The sequence below is a fragment of the Artemia franciscana genome, chromosome 2 (genome assembly GCF_032884065.1).
Source record: "Artemia franciscana chromosome 2, ASM3288406v1, whole genome shotgun sequence".
NCBI lineage: Eukaryota > Metazoa > Arthropoda > Branchiopoda > Anostraca > Artemiidae > Artemia > Artemia franciscana.
Window position 1 is genome coordinate 42,984,289 of NC_088864.1, and position 16,850 is coordinate 43,001,138.

At 35.5% G+C, this 16,850-nt stretch overlaps 1 protein-coding gene across 1 annotated transcript; it reads left to right on the forward strand.

The window, feature by feature from the left end:
- Positions 1–7,297: 7,297 nt before the first annotated feature.
- Positions 7,298–11,928, forward strand: LOC136042081 (uncharacterized). Its single transcript, XM_065726978.1, has 2 exons — positions 7,298–7,422; positions 11,014–11,928. Exons 1-2 carry the CDS (start codon positions 7,414–7,416, stop codon positions 11,827–11,829), a joined length of 825 nt encoding a protein of 274 aa, XP_065583050.1. The 5' UTR covers positions 7,298–7,413; the 3' UTR covers positions 11,830–11,928.
- The last annotated feature ends 4,922 nt before the right edge of the window (positions 11,929–16,850 follow it).

Below are 16,850 nucleotides of genomic sequence, written 5' to 3' on the forward strand. Positions count from 1 at the left end.
TTGTGGGTATTATCCGCGTTTTTCCATGGAAAAATCCTGCCAGACAATTTGACCCCCGCTGGAATTTCCCGGACTATTCCTTCGTAACATTCTTTCTATATCTAAAATGGGCATCCAAACAGAAAGAAAGACAAATGAAAAGAATTCTACAGATGAATTCAGAACAATTCTTCCCAGAAAATTTTCTCCCCACTGAAAATTTCCCCTGGAAATCCCTCCCCCGCAGACAACTCCCCCTGAAAGATATCTGCATGCCTCCCAATAAAAAATACTATCTGTAAATAATGGACTCATTGCAAAACTTACAGACCTTTCAAAGGGGGGCCCTGGGGGTTACGTCATCCCCGGGGACATATTTATTGGACTTTTCAATTATGATAAACCAAATGGCTATCTCAAAATTTCATTCGTATATCTTTGGGGGGGAAAGAGGCATGAAAAGTGGGTTATTTGGCCTCCATTCTCTTAGGTCACTTAAAAGGGCACTTGAACTTTTAATTTTGTTCGAATGAGCCCTCTCCCAGTCTTTTAGGACCCTTGGTTCGATCATCTCTGGGGGAATAAAAACAATAAAAGAACAACAAACAAAACGCATCCATGATCGTTAAATAACAGCGAAGACCAGACTGCCTTTCCATCATAAAAACATGAAACCTGGGACTGTTTTAATTTTAGTTTTAAAGATTCCATTTTGTTGTATGTGCTGTTTCGTTTATATACGTAAATTGCTGAGACAGATTGGATATAGAACCGAAAATTCTTAGGGTTTATGTAAATTTCACTGTCTCAGGTCAATTCCATATTCTTTTACTTGTGTCGTTTTATCCATGATCATTCTTTGACAAAAAATACACTATTCCAAATATTTCTTAATGAGATCTTGAATATTCTACAGTAGGGTTCCCCATCCCTCCCTAATGGTCATAGAAACTTCAGAGGATGCTCATTCGATCTGAGATTGAGAGTTCTAGTCGTTTTTCTTATAGTCAAATGTGAGTAGAAATCAACCAGCCCCTGTCCTTGAACTGTTTTTGATATCTGGTCTTTTTGATGCCCCTTGGGACATCTGATCGAGATTTTGAGCTACCTATTTTGTACTTTCTTTATGACTGCTAAATTTTGCTTGTGGGAGAATCTTCAATGGGGTGAATTACTATGAGGGAGTTTTCAGCGGGGGATTTTCTGTTGATGAAATTTCCTGATGGGAATATCCAAGGGACGTTTTCCGCGGGGAATAATTTTCACTGCTTATAAAGTTTTTTAAATACCCATTCCTAGGTATTTCTTAGTTCAGAAAACTGGGACCAACTGAGTACCTACATGTTTGTCGGGGTCGGTGTTTCTCTGCTTGAAATCCCCCCCAAAGAAATTACCCCAGATAATTCCCCTCCACCCATGGAAAATTTTCCTGGACGCAAAATTGAGTAGCCGCAGAGAAAGTACAAAATATGTACCTCAAAATGTCAATCATATGTCCTAATGGTTAATAAAAGGACCAGATATCAAAAATAGTTTTAGGACAGGGGTTGGTTGGTCACCGACCCCTTTCGACTCAAATATGACTAGAACTTTCAATTTCTGACCGAAGGAGTATCCCCCAAACTTTAACGACCATGAAGCGGAAGTCGGGGATGAGAAAGGGGCTGTCCCCTCCTTTACTAAATAAATTATGCTTATTTTAGGGTCTAATGTTACTCTTTATTTTCATAATAACAACTTAGACAAGATATATTCTCAGAAATCAAGAGGGATTATATATCAATTTCTACCTTCATGCCCATCCCTTCCTGAGAGCTAGTTTTGTATTTATGTGAAGGTTCAGTGAGAGCTGGGATATTTTGGCGTTAAAGTGCCCTCTTTAAGTCATTTCCCCCCTCCCTAATTACAAAACAATCAGAAAACTCTACTGTATAGGTTTCAAGCTCTTAGATCTAAGCATGTCTAACTGTGTATTTTTTTGCCAAAGAAAGATTATGGATGTTTCTTCCTTGTTATCCCCCCCCCAGAGATGATTGTGTCGAACCAAGGGTCTTAGAAGATTGGTAAAGGGCTCATTCCAAAAAAAGTTTCAGTGTCTCTTTAAGTAACCATACTGAATGGAGGTCAGCTAGACCCTATCCCATACCCCTTTTTCCCCTAAGACATCCAAATGAAATTTTAGACAGTCATTTAATTTGTCACAATTGAAAGGTCCAATACATGTGCCTCAAGGGATGACATGCCCCCCCAGAGCCCCTTAGGAAAGGGCTGTAAGTTTTGAAATTTGTCCATTGTTTACAGACAGTATTGGAAATTGGAAAAAATTTGTTATTGGAGTTAGTCATTTGATTCATCATAGTTGAAAAGTCCAGAAACTATACCTCTGGGAGTGACATGACCCCCACAGCCCTCGGAGAAAGGTATGTAAGCTATGCAATGTGCCTGTTATTTACATATAGTATTTGTTACTGGAAATTATTTTGACTTCTTTTTTTTCGGGAGGGGGGGTGCTTTGTACGGGAGAGGAAGAGTTTAAAGAGGTAAAAATTTTCCAGGGGAAATTTTCTAAGGACAATTTCACATGGAATGAAGGAAGGGGATTTCCTGGTATGTCTTGAGAAACGGTCAGAAATTAAGAAAAAAACAGAAAGTCTTTTTGACTGAAAGTAAGGAACAACATCAAAGCTTAAAATGAAAAAAAATCCTTTTATGAAGAGGCCGTTCCTTCCTTATCCCTCCCCTCTTAAATTAGAGCTGCCTCTCACTCAATTGGACTATCTGTATCTCACCTGCCAGGGTGTTATAAGCGGTAGAGCAGTAATTTACACTGCCATCTGCTGAGACTAAGCCTACGACCGGAGATTTGTCCTGCCAGCGGGCAAGTCCCCCAAATTCAATTGAATTAATTCAGTGTTGGTCGCAAGGAGTGTGTTTGCTGAGAGTCACGGGGGAGAAGAAAAGGACTGAGAAAGGAAGGGGGTCAACCTAACCCATTGGTTGACTCGGGCGAGAGTGTCAAGACTGGGGAATTTCTTGACACGGGGAGTGAACAGGAACTTTCAACTAGAAGTATTTTTAAAGAATTTTAAGACTTTAGCGTAAGGAGCGGAGGCTCAGGATAGGGATGTCCCTTCATATATAGAAAATTTTCCGGTCGATTTCAGTTTTGATGTTGCTCCTTACTTTCAACTGAAAAAAACTTGTTTTTTTTAATCTAATCGGTCACTGTAAGGATGCATAATTTCTTTGACTAAGATGTCTAATGCAAAGCATCTCAATAATTTTAAATTTATAAACTATCACATAAGGTTTGCTTGACAGTGTTTTTGCTCTGTTCAGGCCAAATGTGTCTTTTGCTGCTCAGAGGGAGCATTAGAACTTCAAATTTTGCTATGACGAACCTTCTTTAAAATATATGGCAATGGGCCTGAAACGCTTATTTTTGTAGTCACGACAACTAACGGAAATTGAAGGGGGACAAGAAAATCTATTATTCAAAATCTAGATATATTTTTCAATTTCGCAATTTTACAATGAAAATACAAGAACAAAAATTATTTTCAATAATAAAATGTACTTAAAAAATTCTAGGGCGGAGGGAGGCTAACAAATCTGGGAAGGATAACTAACCCCTTTCCTCCCCTTGATCCCTCCTTAATTCACGCCACTACACTCTTGACTCTGACTTTGGAGGAAATACGGAACACTATTTCCATAGATAAAGGCCTGAGGCCCCTGCTTTAGGATTGGCTGCTTAAGGATATGTGCTCTGACAATGTAATTTAGTCAAGGTCCATTTTTGTGGGTGGAGGGGCTACTTTTTTATAGTTGTATACATTTCTTTGTACTAATAACGACTGTTAGGTTACTTTGATTCTTTAATATCTCAAATATTTTGATGTCTATGTTAATTTTAAATTTTTATTTATTAGTTTTCAGTGGGAAGGAAATTTTCAGGGAAGAATTACTCTAAATTCATATACAGTTTTCTTTTCATTTTTCTTTCTTTCGTTTTGAATGCACAATTTTATATATGAAGAGAGGGCTACGGGGAAACTGCCCGGGGAAATTTTTAGCGGAGATCAAATTTTCTGGCAGGATTTTTCCCTGGAAAATGTGGGAGATTTTCATAAAGGTGCTAAGGGATGAGAGCACCCCTTAGTTTCTAGTGTTTATTTTAATGCTTTATTTAACTAAAGTGATTTGCCTTACAATACAGTGATATATTATTAAGGAGGGGCAGCAGTTTATGGTTTAGGGGGGAGGGTAAGATGCCTAAAGAAGTATGCTCTTTAATATTCATAAAAAAATACTTTGACAATGAAAATCATTCCTGAAAAAAAGAACCCCTCAATTATTTATCAGGACAAAAGCCTAAAATATCAAGATCAAACAGTTCGTGGTAACGAATTGTAGTAAGGAGTTTTTTACGCTAAAGTTTTTTATTGTTTTAAAAAGTAGAGTTGTGAGAAAGAGTCAAACTTTAGCGTAAAGAGTGAGGCGTCGAGGAGGGGACAATCCCTCTCATATACGGAATAATTTCTGTCGTTTTAAGTTTTAATGTCGCTTCTTACTTGCAGTTAGAAAAAAAATGCTTTTTTTATTTAATCTAATTAAAAGGTCGTCATTTTCTCGGATTTCAAGATGGATTCTACGAATCAAACCTTTATATAGGGGTTCTCCCCACGGACACTAGTAGGGTGCAATGTCCCTGGGGAACAAGAATACATTCAATGAAGTACATAAAAAGGAAAAGAGAATTATTACCATTTAAACTTTGAATGAAAACTAAGCTACTCGTAGCACTTGCAACCCCTTCCTGACACCTGAAGATGTTTATAGCGCTGCTTACAATCCCCCTCCACTCCTCCACATTTTTACCGGTAGAAATTTGAATGTAAGCTTTAGTCCCCCACCATAGTCTCCCTTCCCAAATCGTCCTCCATAAATATCTAAAGGTTCACCGAGAGATAGAAAATTTGGGCATGAAGGCACAGTTTTTGAGAATACCTTTCCCCCACCTATACAAAAATCCACTGACAATGCTCCATAATGATTAAAACAAAATTATGCACAGCCGTACGTAATTTTGTACAGCCTCAAATTAATACACTTTATTAAATGAAGCTTAAAATAAATGTGTATTTTAACCGTTTATTTTGTATGGACTACGTGCATCTTCAGGATTTAGTGTTAGACCGCTTTGATAAAAACAAACAAAGGACTTATCTTTTCGAAGATATTAGCCGAAAACGTTGGAATGAGCTTCAAGAACAGTTTAAATAGAGATAACCTTGTGGAGTTGGTAGATGTACTTTTTGGGGTGAAAGAATTGCTACAAACTTTTGCTTAAAGGGCAAGAAGATATTCGTGTTTTTCTTTTTCAGTCTGATTTTATAAGAATCTCGTTTTCAGACCACCCACATCCAACACGGAGTTCGACACGTATTGTGCATATTATAGTAATGAGTGCCTTGTTAAACACGGGTGAATTTCCTCTCAGAACCCATGTCCAACCATGCTATTCTGGCGCGTTACAGTTTTGAGAAACCCGTGTCCAACACGCTTGGAACCCGTAAGAAGAAAACGCTTTATGGTGGTTTTGCTTGGTTGAACACGATGACCGTTAACACGATAATTGCTGCACCCACTCAATACACGCTTCAAACCCGGTGCCTGAAAACTTAACTGAGGTTGAAAGGATTTCTATAAAGGAAAAATTTAATTTTTCTTCAAGAAGAGTCAAATTATAAAGAGTTAGATAAATATAGTTAGTTATAGTTAGATAAATATAGTTATAAAGAGTTAGATAAATAAATGTTAGATTACTTATTCAGACATTTAATTCAATTATTTGCAACCGTTATCATAAAAACTTTTCACCAAATGAGAAAAGCTTCGCTTTCCGTATTGCTAGCATTTTTCTGGGATGAATCCATGTTTTGAGCGATGCATTTTTTTTTTTTAAATCGCATGGTCTTCCGCATCACACCATTAGTACTGATCTCAGACATCACGGCGAAAGTCCTCTTATTTCTAGAGGGTGTTCAGACCTAGAATTTTAGTTGATTATAATCGAACTACTGTCACCTTCTAGTGCTAACCCTCCGTAATCACACATATATTGATCGTCTTACTCCCGAGCTCCTCTTGACTTTTGTCGAACTGTGTAATTAACTCTAAATATTATCATTATATTGTTAAGTATTTTTACATACATGTCTAACATAAACAACTATAAAAAGAATATGAATATGCTATGTTTTGTTACATAATATCTAATAATATATTTAAGAAGATAACATAATTTTAATTATATTACATTATTATCATTAATTATTGGCATGTCAATTAATTAATTAATACTTTATAAATTATTTTTAGTTGATGTTTAAACTTAAATACTGTAATTTAATCATCAAACATGATCTCGCCTTACAAAAGAAAGTAAACTCGATTTTAGACATGGGTCGTGCTTTTAATTTTCAAATATGATTATTACCATAACGATATTCAGGAAAGCTTTTGGTGCTCAAACCTGGGCAGAACTTCAGTCAGAGCTACGCTTGACTTCATTGTAGTCAAACCGTTCGTGGTAACGAACTTTGATACTAATGGAATTTTGATACTAATGGATACATCAAAATAACCGGATTCTTATGCTTATTTTAAATATATAGGTTTCATCAAATTTAGTCTTACCCATCGAAAGTTACAAACCTGAGAAAATTTAATTAAAAACTAATTAAAACACTGGATCGATACGATCACCCCTTAGAAAAAAATCAAACAAATAAACACGCATCCGTGATCTTTCTTCCGGTAAAAAAAAGAAAATTCCACAAATTTTAAGACAGGAGGTTGAGACCTTTGAAATCAGGTTCTCTGGTACGCTAAATCTGACGATGTGATTTTCATTAAGATTCTTTGACTTTTAGGGGGTGTTTCTCCCCTTTTTGGAAAATCAGACAAATTTTCTCAGGCTCGTAGCCTTTGATGTGTAACACTAAATTTAATGAAACATACATTTGGATTCAGCATAATAAGCCGATTTTATATATCTATCGGTATCAAAATTCCGTTTCATATAGTTTTGTTTACTATTGAGCCACGTCGCTCCCTACTTACTGTTGGTTACCACGAATTGTTTTTGGTATACGGTTTGTTCTCCAAAGAGTATTTTTGAATATAAAAACCGTCATAGCTGTTCTGGCTTACAGATTTTTTTTTTTTTTCAAGCTCTGCTACTGGCAATGGAAGTTCAGCGCTCTTTAAAAGATCTTTAAGTCTTCAGCCACACCCGTACACTTCCATCATAGATCTGAAGTGACGTCTTTGAATAGCGGGAGTATAAATATGATGTGAAGCACCTTTTCAAACAACAGTTAGTTGATTCATCTTTCTTACAAAGCGCTCTACAAACACTGCTTCAAAATGCGATCGGTAAGAATTTTAAAACATTCAAAGAAAGGATCTTTGGTAACGCTGTGGGAGAGGGGTTCTTCTAAAGGTAATGTCTTAAAAAAATATAAGTAGTACCATTACACTCCTTATTTTACGCCATTTCCAAATAGTGTTGTCACGTTTCTGAAAATAGACCCACATATCTTCTTCTGATGAATTTCAGACTGCAAGAATAACCGATTTAACATAGGCCCAATGACATATGACTAAAATGAAGCAATTAAGAAATACTTTATCAGAGCTATAAATAGAATCATTGGGATTGGGGTGGGGCTCATTCTCAGAGTTATAACATATTATATTGAATAAAAACATGAAGTAAGGAAGCTGATGGCACTACTTTTTATTTTTATTAAAGGGTTTCCTTGAGAGGAGCCTCTTTAGTACGGTGTTACCAGGTGTTTTCGATAATCTGAATTTAGAGGAAAAACAGGAAATATTATTTGTTAAAATCGCTTTCTTCTTTCATAATTTTCTAATTTTCTCCTTGATTGCATTTATTCCCATTATTTACGGTGATCGTCAAATAGATATAGTTTTTTGTTTCGTCTAGTTTTCTTTTCCACGAATATGTTGATTTAAATCCCTGATTGTGATCCCCCGCTAAAAAACAAAAATTATCATACCCTACGAGGTGGCTATTATCCCCTAAACCCCTGTTTTCACGCTAAGTTTAACTTGTGCTTTAAATAAACCGAAACCCATATTCAAATGTGGATTATTTATCACAATTTTTCGAGGTTGAACGTTCTCATTTACGTTTAGTAATATCAAACTATTGGGCTTTTAGTAATCTTTGAAGCAGAAGAATTTTTAGTTCAAGATTTGAAAAACTGCAAGTGTATAAATGAAAGCAATAATGAAAAATGAGGAGAGGTTAATTTATGAAGGTACAATCTTTTTTACTAAATAAAAGAGGTGCTAGAATAAAAAAAATAGTCTTTGTGGGTCTGTAATAATGCGCTTAGTAAAAGTAAAGCTTTCAGATGTGAGACTGAAATACCAAAAAGCGGTTTTAAGGTCATGATTCTATAATATCTATAAGTGCAGGGTTTTCCGGGAGATTTGGTTCTTGAGGGGGTCCTGACCACTCTGGATAAGTACAAATATGAATTTAGGCTTCAATTTTCAATTAGCAATTATTCCTGCAACAGTGGAGTTGCCCCTTCCTCCAACAAAGGGAGAATAGGGGATACATCTCTTCCTGTATTCTGATGTGAAGGCTCCATGAAGGGTCCAGAAAATTGCAGCTTAAATATATTTACTGTTTGAGGCTGCACGCGCTCCAACATCGTAGATTGAACTTTCTTAGCGAGTAATCAGTAGTTTTGTTATACCGTATATATATATATATATATATATATATATATATATATATATATATATATATATATATATATATAATATATATATATATATATATATATATATATATATATATATATATATATATATATATATATATATATATATATATATATATATATATATATATATATATATATATATATATGAATGGAGTGATGAAACATCCCAGTCAAATGATACTTCAAATAATTATTTATAATAACTGTTTATTTCGTTTTTTGATTAAGTTATGATTGAAATCATATAAGTCATGACCAAACGGCTCGTTGTACCGAACTGTAATTAAGGAGCCCAACAGTAAACACAATCCTAAAAAAACAAGATAATTTGATAGAATTGAAAATCAAGAGAATTGGATCGAAAGAATAGACTTGTTATGCTGATTCCAAATATATAAAACTCGTTAATTTTAATGGTACCCAACAAAGACTAAGAGCCCAAAAAACATCCCAAAAAAGTTCCCCAAAAGAAAACCCTACTATAGAGGTTTTAAGCTGCTATGTATAAAATATGGAATTTACATTTTTTTTTGCCAGAAAAAAGATCACGGATGCGTGTTTATTTGTTGTTTTTTTTTCCAAGGGTGGTGTGATCGTATTCAACCATTATTCCTCGAAGATCGGAATGGGACTTATTCGAATCAAAAGGTCTAGTGACCTTTTTAATTGGTCAAAATGATTAGAGGGTAACTAGACCTCCTCAGACACCCTCTTATTCCCCAATGAAATCTGATCAAACTTTTCAGTTAGTCGTTGATTCATCATAGTTGAAAAGCCCAGCAACTAATACCTCTGGGAGTGACAATACCCCCACAGCCCTCGGAGAAAGGTCTGTAAGCTATGCAATGTGCCTGTTATTTACATATAGTATTTGTTACTGGAAAATATTTGGACTTCTTTTTTTCGGGAGGGGGCGGTATTTTGTGCGGGAGGGGGAGATTTTAAAGATGTACAAAAGATTCCAGGGGGAATTTTCGGAGGACAATTTTACATGGAAGGAAGGAAGGGGATTTCCTGGCATAACTTGAGAAACGGTCAGAAATTAAACTAAAAAAACAAGTCTTTTCGACTGAAAGTAAGGAACAACGTTAAAGCTTTAAATGAAAAGGAATGATTCTGTATATGAGGAGGCTGTTCCTTCCTTATCCCTCCCCTCTTAAGTTAAAGATGCCTCTCATTCAATTGGACTATCCGTCTCTCACCTGCCGGGGTGTTATAAGGGGTAGAGCAGTAATTTACACTGCGATCTGCTGAGACTAAGCCTACGACCGGGAGATTTGTCTTGCCAGCGGGCAAGTCCCCCAAATTAAATTGAAGGAATTCAGTGTTAGTCGTGAGGAGTGTGTTTGTAGAGAGTCATGGGGAAGGAGAAAAGGACAGAGAAAGGAAGGGGGTCAACCTAACCTATTGGTTGACTCGGACGAGAGTGTCAAGACTGGGGAATTTCTTGACAGGGGCAGTGAACGGGAACGTTCAACTAGAAGTCTTTTTAAAGAACTTTAAGGCTATAGCGTAAAGAGCGGAGGCTCAGGATAGGGATGTCCTCTCATATATAAAAAATTTTCTGGTCGATTTCAGTATTGATGTTGCTCCTTGCTTTCAATTGAACAAAATTGTTTTTTTTTTAATTTAATTGGTCACCATAAGGATGCATAATTTCTTAGACCAAGATGTTTAATGTAAAGTATCTCGATAATTTAAATTTGTAAACTATCTCATAAGGTTTGCTTGACAGTGCTTTTGCTCTGTTCAGGCCAAATGTGTCTTTTGCTGCTCAAAGGGAACACTAGAACTTCAAATTTTTCAAGGACGAACCTTCTTTAAAAATATATAGCAATGGGCCTGAAACACTTATTATTTTAATCGTGTCAATTAATGGAAATTGAAGGGGGACACGAAAATCATTTTCAATGATAAAATGTACTTAACAAAATCTAGGGCGGAGGGAGGCAAACAAATCTCTGAGGGATAGTTCATCCCCTCTCCTTCCCTTGACCCCCTCCCCAGGGAGGGGGTCATACAAACTTTTAAGTTTTTATTTGTTATAATTTATGTTACCCATAACAAAGGTCGCTTTTTTTGCAACGATTTGGAAAAGACTTGGTTGTCTTCTTATTTTATTGAATTTCAGAGCCTACAGTTCTTTTGAATTTGTTGAGTAGGTCTGTATTAGCCTGTGTATAAACATTTATTCTTCTTTCAGTTTGCTGTTCTCATGCTATCCTTATCTGCAGTCAGCTGTGGTGTCGTCCCTCTCGGCCCCAGTTTTTTCCGAGCACCTGCCCACGATAGTGCTATTGTCAGGTCAGACAGGCTAGGTGGCAATTTTGCATATAGCATCCAAGAAGGTCATGCATATCAAGCAGTAGCTCCAGTTGTCCAAAATGTAAGAACTCCCGTTGCTGTTTCTTACAGTCAACCAGCCATTGTACCTGCAACATCTTCAGCACCCGTCATTACTTATGAATCACCGAAAGTAGAAGTCAAGGAAGCAAAGAATGAAGATGTCGTTGAAACTGGAGCATTAGAAGTTGTAAATCCAATTGAACATCAATTTGCTGCTCAACAGTATTTTACTTATGAGGCACCAAAAGTAGAAGTTAAAGAATTAAAACCCGTCGAATTTAAATATGCTGTCCCTCAAGTTCATCCCATCGTAGCTTATAATGCACCATTTGTTCAAGTCAAGGAAACGAAGCCAGTAGAATTCAAATATGCAGCACCAGGTGTTCCAGTTACTCCAGTTGTCTCGCCGGTTCACCATGTTGTTTTTGATGCTCCGAAAGTTGAAGTCAAGGAAATTAAACCAATTGAGCTGAAGTATACTCCATTTGTACCTGAAGCTCCAAAAGTCGAAATTAAGGAGGTGAAGCCAGTTGAAGTGGAATACAAAGTCCCTGAAGTCCAGTACAAGTCTTACGTTTATACACACGCACTCCCATATTCTTATCAATTAGTTCATGCAGAAAAGAAAGCAAAGCTAGAAGAGGAGGAGATGCCATCAGAAGAATCACACTAGCTGTTTTTTTTTTTTTTTGCCCATTAAATTATGTGTGAATGGATGAACACTTTTTTTTAAGAACTCGAACGATTTTACTAATAAAGATATACCAAATTACTTCATATTTATTTTACATGACTTTTGCCTAGAACAACTTACTCCCGAATCAGTCAATTCGGCAAAAATAAGATGATTTATCCATATATACAAAATTTATTCTTCGCAGTTTTTTCCAACTATGTATAACATCCAAACATACCATCAACGATTTCGACGGTTATATTTCTTTTTTTTTTTAACTACGTTACCATATTTTGGGGGCTAGATACCCTTTCGGCGTCATGAGGTAAAAGTTAAATACGCGGTCAAAACTTCTTTCCCCTGTTTCTAACCAGTGCTCCTCGGGTTTAAATTTCTGTGAGGCACCAAGTGTGTGTCAAGCTTTATTTCTAATAGAATCTACCAAACATTAAATCAGAGCTGTCATCCTCCTCTCCTCGCTCGATTTTTAAATGAAAGCACAAAGGAATGTAGTATATGAGTGAAGTACAAAAGAAAGTACAAATTTTGACCTTGGGATAGATGCTACAGGATATTTGCTACAGGGATATATGCTGTAACACTTATTTTCAGTTTTACCAAAACAATGGTTTCATCAGATATTGGATTTAAGATTAAATGAATTCTTTTTAACTCAAAGTAAAGAGTGACATTAAAACTTAAAATGAACCGAAATTACTCCATATATGAAAGGGGTTGTCTCCTATTCAACGCCCCACTCTTTACGCTAAAGTTTTTTATTATTTCAGAAAAATGGGACAAAGAGTAAAACTTTAGTTTAATGTGTGTTTTTTGTATATAATGTATTGCGTAATACTTTTAAATTCACCGAGTATCGTGTTTGTTAAATAGTTACTTTTCTCCACTACCCCTTGAATAGCACCTACTCCAATAAAACCCCCACTTTTCCCCCAATAAAAATACTGTAGCTAAGCTCCTACCCATCACCCTTGAATACTGCATTGACCATGCCATGTGTATTCGTATACTCTACGTACTATAACATATAACGTATGCTATAGGAGCCAAACAGGAAGGAAGGAAACAACAAAATAATGAATATAGTCTTGTCAAGAAAAAGAGCTTTTTTAAATAAAAGTTGTGAGCGATACTAAAACCTAAGAGAAGCAAAAACAAATTTCTATAATAATTATCACTTCTTACAGATTTTTAAGTCAGTGAAAAAAAGACAAAGAAAGAACAGAATTTAAAATTAATTAAATAAAAAAACTAGTTTTTTTAACTGAAAGTAAGGAGCGACATTAAAACTTAAAACGAACAGAAATTACTCCGCATATGAAATGGGTTTTCCCCTCCTCAACGATTCGCTCTTTACGCTAGAGTTTTTAATTGTTTTAAAAATTAGAATTGTGGCAAAGAGTCAAACTTTAGCGTAAAGAGCGAAGGATTGCGGAGGGGAAAACCCATTTCGTATACGGAGTAATTTCTGTTCGTTTTGAGTTATAATGTCGCGCCTTACTTTCAGTTAAAAAAACTAGTCTTTTTTGTTTAATTTCTGAACGTTTTTGAATTAATGCATGTTTTATTTTGGCTCTCCGCACATAAAATATTAAAATGAAATTTGCATACTAATTCCTTTTTTTTGGATAAATGGCTTTATCTTAATTTTGATCAGACGATTTTGAGAAATAAGGGGCAGGGAAGGAGGCGTAGTTGCCCTCCAATTTTTCGGTTACTTAAAAAGGTAACTAGAACTTTTAATTTTCAACGTTTTTATTAGTAAGAAAATACACGTAACTTAAGAATTAACTTACGTAACAAACTTTTATATTCTTAATATTTTTATTATGTATATGAGGGTGTTTGTCCCCTCGTTAATACCTCGCTCTTTATACTAAATCTTAAGTTTTGTCCCAATTCTTTAAGAGTGACCCCTGAATCAGAAAGGCTGTAGAATAAGTAGTTGAAATTACTAAAAATGCCTTAGCATAAAGAGCGATGTATTTATCTCCTCCTAAATATCTCGCTCTTTATGCTAAAGTATTTTTAGAACCCGTCATATGCTTAATAATCTATGTTCGTTTTAAGTTGTAATGTTACTCCTTACTTTCAATTGAAAAAACATTTTCATATTTATTTTTTCATTGTTCTTTTATAGTAATGCTAGAAAATCCTGCACCCTTTTCATTGAGTTTTTCTTCCCCCATGACATATTCCTCCAAGGAAAGATCTTCCCACATAGCCTGCTCCCCTCAACCTAACCCCCCAAACCAAAAGAATCCCCCTGAAAACGTCTGTACACTTCCCAATAACCATTACTGTATGTAAACACTGGTCAAAGTTTTTAACTTGCAGCCCCTCCCCCAGGGCCTTTGGGGGAGTAAGTCAGCCCCAAAGACATAGTTATTATGGTTTTCGACTATGCAGAACAAAATGGCTATCTCAAGATTTTGATCCTTTGACTTGGGAAAAAATGAGCGTTGGAGGGGGCCTAGGTGCTCTCCAATTTTTTGGTCACTTAAAAAGGGCACTAAAAATTGTCATTTCCATTAGAACGAGCCCTCTTGCGAAAATCTAGGACCACTTGGTTGATACGATGACTCCTCGGAAAAAAGAAAAAAAAAAAACAACAAACAAACAAATAAACACACACCCGTGATCTGTCTTCTGGCAAAAAATACGAAATTCCACATTCTTTTAGATAGTAGCTTGAAATTTTTGCTATAGGGTTCTCTGATACGCTGAATGCGATGGTGTGATTTTCGTTAAGGTCCTATGACTTTTTATTCTATGACTTTTAGGTGGTGTTTCCCCTATTTTCCAAAATAAGGCACATTTTCTTAGGCTCGCAACTTTTGATGACAAAGACTAAATTTGATGAAACTTATACATTTAAAATCAGCATGAAAATCCGATTCTTTTGATGTATCTTTTAGCATCAAAATTCCGATTTTTAGAGTTTCGTTTACTATTGAGCCGGGTCGCTCCTTACTACAGTTACCACGAACTCTTTGATAATCAAACACAATCATAATAAGTAATACTCTATATTACTATATCCACCCTAAAACGAGTACATATTGAAATAGTTAACCAAGTCAAGCTTAAAAGGAAAAGAAATTACTACAAAGAGAGTATTGAAACTCCTGAGCCTTATAAGGATTTGCATCATATGTGCTATAGGAAGCGGTTTAAGTTTGAGCAGTGAATTACTTATTGGTCATAAAATCAACGGTGGTAGCCTAGCCTACATGAAGGCTTAAAAATAATAGTGGTGCTACTCCTCTTTCCTCTCAAACCCTCTAAAGGATTTGGAAATCAGTTGCCTTTAATAAAAATCGTTCTGTATTTCTTATAGTACAGTTTATTTGGCATAACATTGACAAAGTAAAACAACTGTAAATCAGGTTAATAATTAATAATAATCAGGTTAATAGTTAATAATAAACTGGAAAGAACTATAAGAATAAACTGGCCGTCTAAAATATAATGATGTTAATTCCTGCCAACTTCTGCGATATTGGATTTTTGTGATAATTATAGAAGAAAAATATTTGAAGTATATGTGTTCTACAGGGACATCTTCTAAACACCCTTGATTAAACTCGTATTTTAATATACCTTCTGTTAAAAGATTTTTTTTTATATTTTGTTGTAATTGTATGGTTACTTAAGCAATGCATGTAAAGGTCATTTATTAAAAAGAGATTTATTTTGCCTTAAAAAGCGCATGTCACCAATTAATACAACCAGATCATTTTCTTTATTTTCTTAATTAATTTGCGGTTCTCTTCATCTAATGAATAAACTAAGGAATCTAATAAATGGAGAAAACACTTGTACAAGCTCTCCGTCGAATTTAAAAAAGTGTTTGATTCAGTCTTCAAACCTTATGGAGAGTCAACCTCATAGTCCAGGAGGTTTGTGAAAGAAAGGGCGTAACCGGAAACAAGTTGGAAGAAAAATGATTTTTTGACTACCAGACTCAAAAAAAAAAAAATGTTTGCTCGTCTACCTGTTTCACAAATAATTATTCCATCAGTTCCATAACCCTTTCGTGACCATTGGGACCTCACAAACCCATTATATAAAAATTACTGTTTTTCTTGGCGTATTAGAAGGTTACAAAGACATGCGAAGGATAAAGTAAAATTTCTTCTTTTTGTGACTGTTTAAAAGAATTTTTTTCTTTTAAACAGTCTCTTTCGGAAGGGTTGCGTATGGCGCAACTGTTGATACATTATATGGAAACGACAGACATACTGAAGAAGCTCATCCAAGCAGAGCGTACGGGGAACTGGGATCTTCACCTTCAGGCAGTTGAAGCTATGCTGCCATATTTTGCAGCGTCTTACCACTTCCTATATGCGCAAACCAGCAAAATATTGAGTATTTTTCATTGTCATCTTTCTTTTCGTCGTAGTCGTAGACTATGTCCTAATTTACCAGTAAAAAACTAAAGTTTTTCACTGTTTTAAAAGTAGAGTTAAGAGAAAGAGTCAAACTTTAACGTAAAGAGCTGGGCGTTGATGAGGAAGCAGCCCCTTTCACATACTAAGTAATTTCTGTTCGTTTTAAGTTTTAATGTCGCTCCTTACTTTCCGTTAAAAAAACTTGTTTTTTTAATTTAATATCAAAAGAATTGACTTTTTATGCTGATTCCAAATATATAAAATTCGAAAAGTACAGATGCGTATTTATTGTTTTTTTTTATTATTTGTTTTTTTTTGGTCAGGATGATTGTGTCAAACTAGGGGTCCATAAATATCGTAGAAGGACTCATCCGAACGGAAATTGAAAGTTCTAGTGCCTCTTTTAAGTTTCTAGAGAATTGGAGGGCAACTAGTATTCCTCCCACGCCTGTTTACCCCAATGACATATGTCAAAAATTTCTAAACATCCATTCTTTTTAATATAGTCGAAAGGCTCAGTGATTGTACCCCTGGGGATGACATGATGACCCCCGGAGTCCCTGGGGAAAGCGCTATAATTTATGCAATCAGCCCATTGTTTACATA